Here is a 13,985-nt window from a genome sequence, read left to right as displayed (position 1 = left end):
ATAATTATCTAACACAACGGGCTGCTGGATGAATGACTGCCCTGGCACACAACCACCAGGCTTAGCAAGTTTTCTGAGGGAAACCTTGCAACCAGTCCGTAGTTCAACTACAAATTGAAGATGTAGTGCTCTTTGTTTTTCTTCTCCTGATGTCCTTTTTCTAATCGCAGGCTTATAACCAGACCAAGCGTCAGTGTACATGAGCAGCGGATGAAACAGACCCAAATGGCAGCGGCAGTCATAACAGCGAGATACTGTACACAAGTATAGCAGAAGGAGAGCAACAGGCAGGAGAGGAAATCTAAACACTGACCATGGTGGAGTGCTTGCTGCAGGTTGGAGAAAGGGAGAGGCTCATTTGGGGAACAAGGTCAAAGGAATTTTGTCTTTGAGCCAAATTCTACATTGGGGAAAAACAAAAATAGACACGACTGATTCTATCTCTTCAGGCAGCGAGAATTTTTTTAATGTGAACTTGTTTGGAATAAGCTGACCTTTGACCCACTGGGCTGGAGTCTGGCAGGTGTCTTCTCTGGTCCAATGGAGGCTGACGGCCATGATGGTGTGCAGGCCTCTGTGTAGGAGTTTGCTGCTGCAAAGGAGACGGCTCACTTTTAGACACACAGATTGAGCATTGACTCTGTTAGGACAGCGTTTCCCTGGCAACCGATGAGTAAAACCGAGGCGAATACAGTAAAGACGTAAAACAGAATAGGTTTAAGACAACATATGATCAGTCTGCATAAATTATATGTTTCCCAACAGTGAAGAGAGAGAAGTCCTAGTAATAAGAGAAAGGGATCAACGATTGATAATTTGATAATTGTTATAAATATCTGTCCAGCACATTTATGAAATGTTTTGTTTGCTTAATTTAATGACGGTGAATTAAAACTTACAAAAAAACCGACACAAATCCTTCACTTTCTTTAATTTTTCTGATATTTTGACCAAATGTACAGTTCAGTCCAAAGTCATTTTGGAAGTCTAAAATGAAATCCATTTTGGACTTCAAATAATGACTAATCAAAACTTGATCAAAATTACACAAAGTATAATTAGAATAAAAGTTAAAAGAAATTTGTATTTGATTATTTATTTGCTACAAGAAAGATTCTTGGCAAATCTTACACTGATGAAAAGATTGTGAATTTCCTTTCAAGTGGTGCCACATTTGTGAGAAAAATAAATTTGTGGATTTGAGTATGTGGGTTTTGCCGATATACCCTGCCAAATCGAGCAACTTTATAGACGGCAACAAAAAACATTTGGTATGTACTGAAATATTCCATCAAGACGAACACTGGAAATCAAATTATTCTGGTGATTATTACCTTTAGGAGGGGTTTCAAATACAGACAATGTGATGGCAACACTTTACTATCTAGATTTCGTTATCTGAACGCAGGGTTTAAAAAACGCAAACCAAAGTAAAACAAAATATTCTCTCCTCTTTTAAAGTGCAAAGATTGTTTTCTTGAAGTTAAGATAAAAGAAGAGACACAATTCATCTGTGGTTGTACAACAGCTTCTGATTCAGAGGCCTTTTCATTCCGACATAAATCCACACACTGTTTTTTATTACAGCCCACACAAACCGAGGTTGAGCAAGTAAAATATCTGCAACTCATAATTCTGACAGACGCTGTTTCTAAACAAGTCCACCACTGTGTGAGTGTGTATTTCAGGGAAGATTCAAGCCTGGTTTGCTTTTTATAAACAGATACTGCTACAAAAAAGCCCCAGCTGCTGCATTGTCTTCATAAATACGCAGGTGGAAGTATTTAGTGCGTTACATAGCTGGTGGGACAGCAGACAGAAGCCACGGGGTTTGGAAACATTTCATCAGAGATGCATCATCACCCACACGTATAAGGAGGTGTTGCGATGACGCCATGTCTGCTTCGTTCCAGGAGTTTTACCGCTGATTACAAAGTTTCCTAAGATTCCATAACAAAACATCCACTGGGGGATTTTCACACAAAAAAAACACACAAAAAACGAAGCGACCTGTGATTTCTATGCTGACAAAATAAAGAAAATGTCCAAAGCTTTGCTCAAAGTGACGAGCAGCAGTGACGAGCAGCACAAACACAAGAATAGTGTTTTGTTTTATTTTGTTTTTACATGGAAACCTGCCTCAAAGTGACTTGGCAGTTTAGAGAGAAGAGGATGACTCACACAAAGAGTCCGACAGGGCGGTGTGGGAGGATTTCCGAGAGCTATGGGAGGACACTGAACGTGCGCCACTGTTTCTGTCCCTCGTCGCGTCCAGGGTGGAGCAGATGTCCAAGTACAACTCCTGAGCCTGGGGAGAGAAAAAAACAGTATTCATGCCTCTTCAACCTATTTTACATCATGTCATGGTATATGTACGCACTTTATTGGATTTTACGTAAGCACAGCATAATTTTAAAGCGACATAGACTCATGACTTTGTGTAGCGTATTGTGCATTTGCATTCAGCTTTCCTGAGTCAATATAACACTTAATATGCCCACCTTTACCTACAAATAGAGCTGTACGTCTTTTGAGTTTTATCTACTAGCTTTAGACCTTTAGAGACTGAAAGGTTTGACCTTTCACCTTTGCAAAAGGTGAAAGGTCACAAATGAAGTCACAAATGCGACTTCTGGTCGCATTTGTGACAAATAAGCAATTTCCTCTCAGGGATCAACAAAGTATATTTTACTCTATTCTGGGCTCAATGCTTCAGGAAAGTGAACCTCCGTACCAATTTAATTCATTTTCCCATCAAATCTGACCTAATCCCCTGTCTTTGCAGACAAAAAGAAAAACAAAATCCCAACAGCATGATGCTGCCTCCACTATGTTTCACAGTGGGGATTTGTGTTGAGGACTTTCCGCATTGAAATTCAAAAGAGGATGACACCACTCCCTCTTAGCAGTTAACACAACATTCGTGTGAAACAAAGCCATGCAAAGTGGCCACTGGGAGATGGAAAGAAGCTGCTCCAACGCTCTGGCAAACAAAATTACTATTTTCAACAACACACACCTCTAACTGCATAGTCTGACCTGGTGAATGTTACTTTTAGAGCCTTTTTATGAAATGTATGTAATATTTTGCAACAAAACTTTAGGTTTGTTTAGGTAAAAACCTAATGCGGTTTCAAATTCTACCAGGCTGCTCTTCCTGTTTGGCGAGCCAAAACGAGGACGCGCACGACTGGGCAAATGACAGGAAATGCCCATCCTCGACAGGGAGTGTGCCAGCCTGCGGTGAGACGCCTTTTGTGTGGACTGACACGGCAGCCATAAATCAGGCCCAACAGGTGACCCATCAACGCATTCTCCCACCTGAGCAGACGGCACCAGTAGCTCCTCCACAACTACCATGATAAACGCTCTCCTCGTATTGACTGCTGGCTGCTCTGTGGGTGGCCATTTTGATATGATGGAATGAAATCTGCTTTAATTTTCTATCAAATTTAAACACAACATTCACTGTCCAGTTTACAATTACAATAGATTATACTGAAATTTGCCGCTACAGCATGTCAAAATGTGACAAATGTTGATCGTTAGGAGTAAATTTTAGGGCTTCTTGAGAATTATTCTTGTAATCAATTAATCTGTGGATTATTCTGACAATTAACCGATTAACTGGATAAACAAAATTGCACAGTCTACAGATTTTTCATTAGAAGATGCATATATAAATAATTCAACTCCCTTTTTAATTAAGAGCATAAAATGCAGTAACATAATATTCCTTTGGTAAATCTGAACAGGGTGAATTCAAAGGTAAGCAACCTGAGGAATTTGTGCTAAAACATATTCATAAACGAAGGACTTTTTTATCTTAAATAATGTCTTGTGCAGTTCATGTATTTTTGTACAATATGTTGTTTTTTCCAGTAAATGGCCTTTTTTGAGTCTGAATACTCCAGTTAACGATTAATCAATTACTAACTTAGTTGATGATTATTTCACAATTAATCCAATGAATTGTTTCAAACCAAGAGACATTTCTGCTTATGCAGAACTCTTACCTTCACAGAGGATGGCGCTATCTCAGGTGGCGAAAGCTCCTCCAGACCAAAAGCTCTCCTCCGTTCAGCTCGCACTTCCGCGTAACTGAACGAGACACATTCGTGTGACAAGTTTCATTCCCACTCCTATTTACAGATTCTCTAACAACAGAAACGTCTCACATGATGCTAGACAAAAGGAAACCCTCAGGATTACCTGACAACGGTGTGAGTGCAGACAATGAACTCGGGTTTTGAGTTCCACTGGTGGTAAGTAATGTAGTAATGAGTCTGCAGCCAAATCCACTGCTGTCCCTTGGTCAGGAAGCGATAATAGCAGGATTTACCCTTTCCAAACTGCATTACTGAGAAGTTAAAGGGAAAATAAAAGCTGCTGTCAATGTTGCGCTCACAAGTTCCTGGTTTTATTTCATTAGTCAACCAGTGATGAAGATTTGTAATAAAGAGGCAACGCTGGGTTTCTTACATTGCTTGTGACACTGGGCTATGAGCTCCAAGTCATCCACATGGTAGTAATCATACCCCGAAGTCCCAAGAACCTCAAATGGTAAGTAGCCTATGATTGGTGATGCTCTGAAACATAAAAGTGATGATAAACATGTGAGATTACCTTAATCTGGGGGTAAAATAATCTTGAATAAATATGACAAGTTCAGTTTCTCACCTGTGATCTAAAAACAGGAACTTCCATTCAAGGCTGTGTCTGGACGTGAATTCGTCACAAGGATCGTCCACGTTACACAAATCCTGAACAAGAGTACAGTAGCAGAGTCAGACATTTTTCCTTACAGTATTTTTTGTTTGTTTTTTGATCCTTCTGTCCAGTGGTTTCCAGACACTGAATGAAGGTTAGCACCAAAAAGGACAGTGTGAGCTACTCTAGCTTCACGCATTTGGCAGCTCTGCCTCACAGTTTTGTTCTCACTAAATCACTGCATGACCATATTTGTGCGTCACTATCAAACACGCTGAATGTTCTGACCAAACAGATGTGGCCTTGAACTTCCATATTTATTCTGCACAAAGAACCGAGCCGAGGTTTAAAATTGTAAATTTAAAGCAAGGACTGGCAAAAGGTTTGCCACAAGTCAAAAACATTTGAAGGTGAAAGCATGAAGCCAAATGGTCAAGTAGTGACAAACTGTATTTTAATAAAAATAAATAAATAACGTTTCGGCACAGCGGAAAGTGTTATTGATCTGAAGGGAAAGGAAATAAATGAAACAGATCGGTTTTCCATTTAAACTTTTCCGAATTTCTTGTTTCACAACGTGACAAATATTGAGTTAAAATACTATATTATTTGTAACATAAATTTCATTTTTGCAAAAAGTAATATAGAACAAACTCATATTTGTTCTACTGTGGTTTATTGCAGCGGAATCGCTAAATTAGCTTTAACTTTGTTTTCATATGACTTGTTGATAATTTGCCTAGCACCATGTTTGTTGTGGATCCAGTTTATTGTGTATGAACCCAACTTATTCTCCTGCTTCATAAACTAAGTACTGAGCTTTAAATGTTGAAACATCCAGTGATTTAATGATGTGCTTACCTGAGGGAGAGCTACGGAGCTATCATATAGGAAGATGCAACAGCCAAAACAATCTTTTTTTCCACTATGACTAACAGCGTAAAGGCTAAATTAATTTAAAATTTTGATTTTTATTCATCCACAAACAAATTGATATTATATACATATATTCATTTGTTGACTTCTGTGATTCTATGAGTATTTTCTGCAACAAGGAAATCACATTAGCATTAGCATGTGATTCTTCACAATTTAACGCCATTTAACACAGTCTAATAAAGTTTAATAGATCTAACTGTTTTAAACATGAATATATTCAAGTATGGAGGCTTGAATGAATAATGAATCATATGCATGCTTCTTAATGTTGACTGGACTCAATTTGAACAGTTGAAACAAAAATGATGGCTGAATTTTAAGGCTATAAAGTCATACTTTGGGAAACTTCTGATTTTGCTTTGGCTTACGACGTCAGCATTTAGCTGCTGAAGCATCCTGGGGTGATGTTATTAGATGAGACCAATGTGTCATATTCAGCCCTAACAGAGCAACAAATGAGCAGACATAATAGTGTCACTAAGGACCAAAATGTGCCATGTCCTTGGCCCTGCCTCATTATTAACACACATGCTGCTTGTTATTTCTCTGGGAGGTTTAACAACAGATACATGAAAAACAATCAGTATTTTAGGCCTCAAACTGCTCTTACCTTCAGAAACTGTGGAGTGACTAATCGTACAGTTGCTATGAGGCAGACCTGCTCCTCCAGCGACGACTGCAGACTTCTCGGTAACGTCAGTTCATGCCCGTTACAAGAAGATGTAGGCACTGTGTGGCAAGGAGTATGTTATTTTGTTTTCAAAACGTGTAAAATAAAGTGGATTATTTGTGTATTTTTTTAAATAAAAATTTCTTACCATGGTTATGAAACTTAAAATCTCCAACAAACTTGACATATTCATACACAGGAGGCTCCTTGGGGTCCATGTTACCCCTGGCTAGATGACAGCAAAATTCAATATGTGTCTCACCTGCAAAGATTGAGACATTTTCCACATTAGAATTTACATGAATTTACATAAAATCATCCCTTACTCTTTTTAAATTCTGCAGACCACACTTTTAAATTTTTTTTTAAATTAAAATAAAACCTTTCACTTCATCATTTTCCACCACTTTGTGTTGGGCATTTACGTAACATCCTGTTAAAACACACATTCACAGTTTGTCCTTGTTGCATCTCAAAATGGGACAATAAGTGTGAGTACTTAATTTGTCATGCTTTTTTTAACTCGTGCTGTAATACTGATAAATAGCTTTTTTTTTAAAGTTTACACTCATAATTTTTGTTATTGTCCATTATATCGTTCAAATGCTTTGTTGATATTTAATAGCCTATAAAGAGAGGTCCATGGTTTAAAGCAGAGAAAGCTCACTTTAAGGTGTAGGTGATTTACAACAATACTAGTTTAGGTTCTCTGACAATTCTGCAGCTGCACTGATTCAACTCAACAATAAGTGGATAAAAATCAGGCTTTCCTGCTGTTACAAAGCCACTCTTGTTTATACAGATAGCCCTTCAGCAGAGTTGGCGATCGCTCCAGACAATGCTTGGAGGCGGCCATTAAGGCCTCTAATGTCAGCCGGAGACACAACGATTCCCCCTCTCTCTTCGTCAGAAAAAGCCCATCAGAAACACAGGATTAAGGTCAGCGTCTCTGGCCTCCCATGCCACACCACTTTGGATTACTGTGTTAACATAACAGTGATTTAAAGTCTTAACTATGATACTAAGCTGGCTCCTATTATTAGCTAAAAGTCTAATCATAGACGCACGCTAATTAGAATTGCAATAAAACACAGACTCCAAAGCCGTCGCTTCTTCAATGTACAAAGAGCTGAATAAAAAAAATCGCTGCTGATGTGAGAAAACCTTTTGGATCTCAACAACCAGGTGTCAAGTTTGTGGTTTAAACAATGTCCCAAATAGGTGAGAATAAAATAAAGAGCAACAAGATCAGCAATGAGTGGAGCACTTCTCCCTCTCCTGTTACATTTTTTGCTTCTCGTAAATAAAAGACCATCTACGGGTTTAACCTTTGTACTTCCGCCATGCTCCAGCATGGTGACCCAGACACAGATCGTGCAGCGAGGCCTCTCAGCAGGATACTCACTGTCAAGGAAATCAGCAGCAACAGGGTCAGTCATCAGCATGTGGGATGATAGCAGCTTATACACCTCGCCGTGTTCGCGCTCCGGGAGGAAATTCAAGATATTTTGGTCCACCATATCTGACTAGTGGAAAAAGAGACAGACGTTTGTCAGTCATTACATGCTGGCAGGACCTTCTCCCACATGTGTGGTCCTGTTCCTCTGTCTGTGGGCCTGTCACAATAACAAATCTAGTTGGATGATAAATTGCCCCAGCAGTTATTGCAATAAACGATAATGTTGTTTTGAGACCATTTTCAACTAATGTCGTGGCGATGGCAAAAGAATCCAAGAACTGATTCTAAACTTTAAATTGTAGTGAACATTTAACACATTTATCTTGGATATTATAAATTATAAACATCCAAGGTCAATAAACAAAACAATAACAGGGGCAATTGAAACCAAAACACCAGACAGAAGACTTTATCATCCAGTTTTTGGTAGAAAGAGAGGAAAAGAGAAAAACAAATCATGCAAATTATTGAGCTTTTTTTCTTTCTTTAATTTATCATGCAATTTATTGACTTATTGATTATTGTGACAGGCCTATTGTATGTTAAAACTTTCTACATAAATCTGTTGAGGAAATGTGATTAGCATAATGCTAATCTTCATTCAACAAAGAAAAACAGACAAAACCTGTATTTGTTTAATTATATCCGATTAGTAAGAACAAAAATGTATTAAAAGATCATAAACTTTTCCTTTACTCAAAAATATGAACTGAAAACAAGACCAAATATGAACAACAGTTACTGGTGACAAATAACAGATTTTCTTTTTCCAATTAAGTAGCCATTGATACTGTAGGAAAATTAGGTGAAAAGATGATTGTTAATTTACCGACTGCTCCGACTTACCGGTAAGTGGCCAATAAGTGACGACACACTGTCAGACACATATATGATGTTTCCATCTGTCGTTAATGCAACAAGGAAGCCATCCAGGGCCTGAAAGAGGTGAATGTGTTACATTTATCAGATGGTCACTAATGAAAGTCTCAGATTCCTACATCATTTTGCCAATTGTGTCATTCATTTATCGTTATAAAGAGAATTTGCAGGAGTAATATTTCACATCAGTCAGAATTCAGACTAAATCATCTGCTTCAAGGACGCATCCTGCTCAGCTTTACCTCCAACATGAGCTGAGTGAACTCTTCATTGCTGAGGAACGAGGGCTTCCAGTCCTGCTTCACGTCACAAATCTCGTTCTGCGCAGTGATGTCTGAAAGGAAGACTCAAGGTCAGCGATCGAGATTAAGTGGCTGAAATGATGACCTACAGATGTTCGAATGTGCGCAGACCTTTCTGTTTCTGTAAAAAGTCAATCGTCCTCTGCAGTATGGTGGATTTGTCCATCTTGCGCGGATGGCCTTGACCCTGGAGCATGGTGCATAGCTCCTTGATGAGCACATTGAACTGGTCTCTTCTTTTCTTTTCAGATTTGTTGCGAGATGCTCTGCAGAGCAAAGCACACATTTAAAAATTAAAAAAAAATGGCAGCACAAGTGCAACGTAGTAGAAGTGGAAAACCACCAAATTTCTATTTATTTGAAAGAAACAGGTTTCTTTCAATGCAGAAAGGAGACATTATTGCTTTTTTAGTTCATTGCTTTTATGTAAATAGAGCAAATATTTCACAGAACTTATGATGTGACATTTATTCAAGTTTTATTTATAATTTAATAAAATACGATATGTAACTAGGGCTGACAAGTAATTATTTTTTTATCTGATTAATGACAGGGCTGCTGGGAATTAATCATGGTTAATTAATTGTTAAAAAAAAAACAGTGTTAATGAGTTCTCAGTGTTTTTGTTAGTGATGTCAATTGATTAAAATACAATGCAACATGTAGAACATGGGATCATTTCTCAGGTCTTTGATGCCCTTGTATTTAAAAAGAAAAATGTACGTCGTTAGAATATAACATAAATACATTTACTTAAACAGAATTAACCTAAAATTCACCATTCTGTGTGCAAGCTTATCTTGCATTACAAATCAAACAATCAGTTTTGTGAGTTAATTTTAACAACTTCTGGTAGCTTCAGCTTTATTGTTTTCTTTTGTAGGTAATGTTTAACTTCTCTTCCCTATGTGCTTGTACAGCTGTGTTGATAATTTGCTTCAAAGCGCTTTGATTATCCCGGTCGGCACGCCATTTGGCTTTTTCAGGTGTCCGAAAGAATGTTTAACTTTTTCTTATCAGAAAAGTCCTTGCTTAAGTAACTGAATGGTAAAATAGCCCCCAATTCAACTTGTTTACCACCTCCGAACACAAAGTCACTGAAAACTAAAATTCATGTCGCATGAGAGCCGTTAATTCGAAGACAATGTAGGTTGTACCGGCCTATAAAAACGGCGATCATGACACATTCATATACGCAAGCTAACAGATAAAACAGTAAGACAAGATAAAGTACCTTTTTGCCCTGTCCTTCTCATCTTCATCCATTAAGTCCTCCACACAGCTGTTGGTACTGAAAGCACAAGGACGGGCCAATTAAATATATTGTTTGAGAATAAGAAATAATAATTTGACTGTTTAACATGCCGCAACAAGAAATAAAGTAATTGCCAAAACCCAACAGTGACTCAGCTCTTTTGACTTTCCAGGAAATGTGTGACAGCGTGCCAGCTGGCCGTGACACAGAAGCATAACATTTACCTAGATATTATTTACAGTCTTACAAAGTGACGTGAGTAAATATGCATATGTCACTTTCTACGTGTCAAAGAGTGTCACGATAATTCATTTCTGTCTTAAGACAGAATTGTCTTTCAGACAAAGTCAAACCAGCGTCGGGCAGAAATGGTGAAAGGTCCACAGTGTCTGCCATAACTCTGTTAGCATAACCTGGTAACCCAGTTCAAGCTCCTGGGAATCTTCACCTTTAATCAGGTCACTGTGGTAAATTAAAAAAAAAGAAGACTGCTCTGTGTTTAAGGAGACATGCAGCAAATCTCTGCATGTCTCCTGTTACCGTTTCTACAAAACAGATTTAAGCATCCATATCTTTCTCTTTCCAAGAGGAACAAGTACAACATTTTAAATCCATAATTTACACATGGTCATTACCCACAGCTGCAGCACAAAATCCGTTTAACTGCAGCACAAAATGTGGGTTGCAGTTGACCCACCAGTAAAAAGCCACATCAGGAAGTAGTTAAAAAGCCATAAGCAAAATGCACTGTAAGAGGTAATGCTGGATTGTGGACCAAGTGTAATACAAAGCAAAGGCTGGTGGACGCAGAACGAGACATTATCTTGTCCTCCAGTCCTGATGTGAAATGAGAAACATGCGGATCGGCCATATCTGATGCATGTTGTTTACATTTAATCCAGAACGTATTACAGCGCTTGGCTTTCTACATTACAGCCTTATTTCAAACTGTATCAAATCAAACTTTTTCTGCAAATACCCCATATTGACCATGTGGACTTTGTTTGGTTGTAAATTGATGAAGCTCAACGTTGAGATTTTATAAACAAAGTATTAACCAAAATCTGTGAATACTTTTATTTTATTTTTTTAAAAATAAATTTGCAAAACATTCTCAAAAAAAAAAAAAACACATTGTCATAAAGGGGCATTTGTGGTTTGAATTTTGAACAAAGAGATTGCATGTTACACAAAAACATGTGTAACACGTGAAGTGCTATGAATACTTTCCATGTAAAAGCCTGGTGAGAATGATGGCTAATAGCTTTGCTTATATTTAAAGAATCAAATGTACTTGGGCAGCAGGCTTGTGCATGGATTAGAGTGTCAGGTTTTTTCAGGGAAAAATACTGCATGTCGTATACAGATGAATTCATGTGACCCTACAATGCATAGGACCAGAAAGAGCACAAGCTCATCTGTGTGTCTCATCTGAAAGTAATTAAGATTTATTTTTTTTCTAGCTACAATCAGTCCAATGTTAAGTACGATGGAGGATCAGTGATGCTGTGGGCCTGTTTTTCTACCAAAGGTCCTGTGGATACCAGGAGATTATTAAATAGCAAACTGTTAGGCTCTGCCTGAAAACTGAAAATGTGATGACGATCATACATATCACCAAAATCGTATGGCAATTAATTTCCCACCAGTTTCAAAACGGTAACACTTGCTTCTTTTTATGTCCTTAAAAATGTCTCATACAGATAAAACTCATTGGGAAGACATACACAGCTGTATTTCAAGTCCTTTTAAGGTGGCTAAATAATTTCAACAATACAGTACAATGAGTTTTCATGCAGCTGTACAAGTAGAGCATAAATGTACGACAACAGACCAATGTTAGTGTGTTTAATACTCACTCCCATTCCCTAAGCGTGGACGGACACGGGCCGCCGAAGTCTGAAAGGTTGTCCATACTCACTCCCTCTGCCAACCAGGCCCTTTCTGAAGTCTTGGAAGTCCCATCCGTCCTGACCTTGTTGGAACGCGCTATTGGAAAAAACTAATTGCCCAAAACCTTCTCGATTCACTTGAAGGAATGCAGAATCCTGTAAAATGATGGAAAAATAATATAATTGTAAACATTAGCATGTTGTAGACTGATTAGCATAGTTATAAGTAAAAAAAAACATACAATAAGAACCTGATTTTTATTGTGGTCACTTACAATTTTAGATTATTTATAGGCCTCTCTGCCTTAAATAAATAGATCTGACCAGCTAAGCTGAGCGTCTGCACCCTTTATAGCCTAAAGAGCTATTTTGGCTTTTTAGAGTCGCAAGCGTCACATGACTGTTACATTACAAGACGACTTGTAATTTTAGATACGAAGTCACTCTAGGAAATTTGGAGTCACTTTTAAAGAACCCAATTTTTATTTCTATTTTCAGGATTCAAAATAAAGATAAAAATATAATTTTCCAAGGGAAGGATGGATCTTCTTGTGGGATGAAAAACGACATTAAAAAGCACGTCGAGAAAAAACCAATTAAAAACATATTAGTGTTACTTTTACTGTCAGTCTTTGTGGAAATAAATGCAAATATTGCAGGAAAACCTAGCTAATTATATCTATATTAACAAATAATAGTTGATTCTCCATCATTTTTAGCCAAAGTTATTGACAGCCGTTGTAGAACGTCCAAAGATCAAAGATCAGGGAACTCGTATCATTTCTATTCCTCAATAAACACCATGGCACCATGTCGAAACATTGTCCATTTATAGTTTTGTCTTTTTCTATGTTTTGTGATGATCAAAGAACGTAAAGCTTCTTTACTCTTCGTAGTTCATTTTTCAGATTATGTCAGCAGCTGTGTAGCCAGAAAGCAACACTGACCCAGTTCCAGTGGCATCTGAACGGGTCTTTGCCATAACTCTGCCTTCACCCTGATAAACAGATGATGTGGAAGCCATTTATTCCCAAAACCCTCAGACTCCAGTTTTGATTAGGAAGTCTGCCTCCTGCCTGCAACTGAACCCTGCTATCAACTAAAACCAGGCAGAATGAGTAACATTCACATGGACAGTTTTCTAGCTATCTGTCTTATTTATCCTTGTTCAAACCAAAATCAGGAAGTAAGCTAGCAGCGCAACAATCTTGCTATATGGATAAAAAGCATCAATATTTTTAAATGAAGGATTACACCTAGAAAGTGTAAAGTAGTGAGTGTTTCCACATCCTGCCTGTAAATGCAAATTTCACACTTGGAGTCAGTAGTTTCATTCAATTCAGTTTATTTATACGGTGCCAGTTTGCAACAAAGGTTTCAAGGCTCCTTCCAAAAAACTCCAGTTCATAAAAGGAAACACATTGTCAATTCAAAGTCAACATACATTTCAATTTGACTCTATTTATCAAGATGTCACAATCAGTTAATTATTCAGATTAGTGAAAATTTTTCAAATTTCAAACAGTCTGCTTCACATAGTTAAATTTGCAGCAATGCCCCATTCTGAGAATCCATGGAGCGTCATGGGAAAAGAAAACTCTCCTTGTACTTCATCTTTTCATGAAAGTGTGAGTAAATATGACACGCCTCACCAAGAAGTTGGCCATCTGTGAATTTTTATATTACTTTTAAACCTTTGCAAATTAAAGTACATCAAAAACTCACTTATCTGCACCCAAACTCTACTTGAAAAATTTAGGGCAGTGGTGTTTAAATTAACTATTAAAACTATTCTTATAAAACACTAGACTGCGGTTTTATATAAGATTTGTCTATTATTGCTAGTTCAATTTAATGCTTTCCTGTGGAATCATTAAAA

At 37.7% G+C, this 13,985-nt stretch overlaps 1 protein-coding gene across 5 annotated transcripts in view; it reads right to left on the bottom strand.

Annotated features, from left to right (window-relative positions):
* The window catches only part of npas2 (neuronal PAS domain protein 2), a 46,223-nt gene that overhangs the window by 6,751 nt on the left and 25,487 nt on the right, over positions 1-13,985 (bottom strand). For 3 of the 5 annotated variants that reach the window (XM_017308725.2, XM_008427534.3, XM_008427535.3), the window contains exons 2-16: positions 12,074-12,262; positions 10,194-10,250; positions 9,071-9,225; positions 8,900-8,991; positions 8,625-8,714; positions 7,725-7,845; positions 6,468-6,581; positions 6,260-6,378; positions 4,681-4,763; positions 4,483-4,589; positions 4,213-4,360; positions 4,017-4,101; positions 2,182-2,308; positions 495-592; positions 314-400 (exon numbers count right to left, since the gene is read on the bottom strand). In XM_017308725.2, coding sequence (XP_017164214.1) covers positions 314-400; positions 495-592; positions 2,182-2,308; positions 4,017-4,101; positions 4,213-4,360; positions 4,483-4,589; positions 4,681-4,763; positions 6,260-6,378; positions 6,468-6,581; positions 7,725-7,845; positions 8,625-8,714; positions 8,900-8,991; positions 9,071-9,225; positions 10,194-10,250; positions 12,074-12,129 — 1,539 coding nt within the window. In that variant the 5' untranslated portion in view covers positions 12,130-12,262. The remainder of the gene's footprint in view (positions 1-313; positions 401-494; positions 593-2,181; positions 2,309-4,016; positions 4,102-4,212; positions 4,361-4,482; positions 4,590-4,680; positions 4,764-6,259; positions 6,379-6,467; positions 6,582-7,724; positions 7,846-8,624; positions 8,715-8,899; positions 8,992-9,070; positions 9,226-10,193; positions 10,251-12,073; positions 12,263-13,985) is intronic. The other 2 variants (XM_008427536.3, XM_008427538.2) reach the window with 2 other exon arrangements.

The sequence above is a fragment of the Poecilia reticulata genome, chromosome 14, assembly GCF_904066995.2.
Source record: "Poecilia reticulata chromosome 14, P_reticulata-male-v2, whole genome shotgun sequence".
NCBI classification, from domain to species: Eukaryota; Metazoa; Chordata; class Actinopteri; order Cyprinodontiformes; family Poeciliidae; genus Poecilia; species Poecilia reticulata.
Note: the sequence above shows the minus strand (reverse complement) of the source record. Positions and strands in the feature narration are given on the sequence as shown.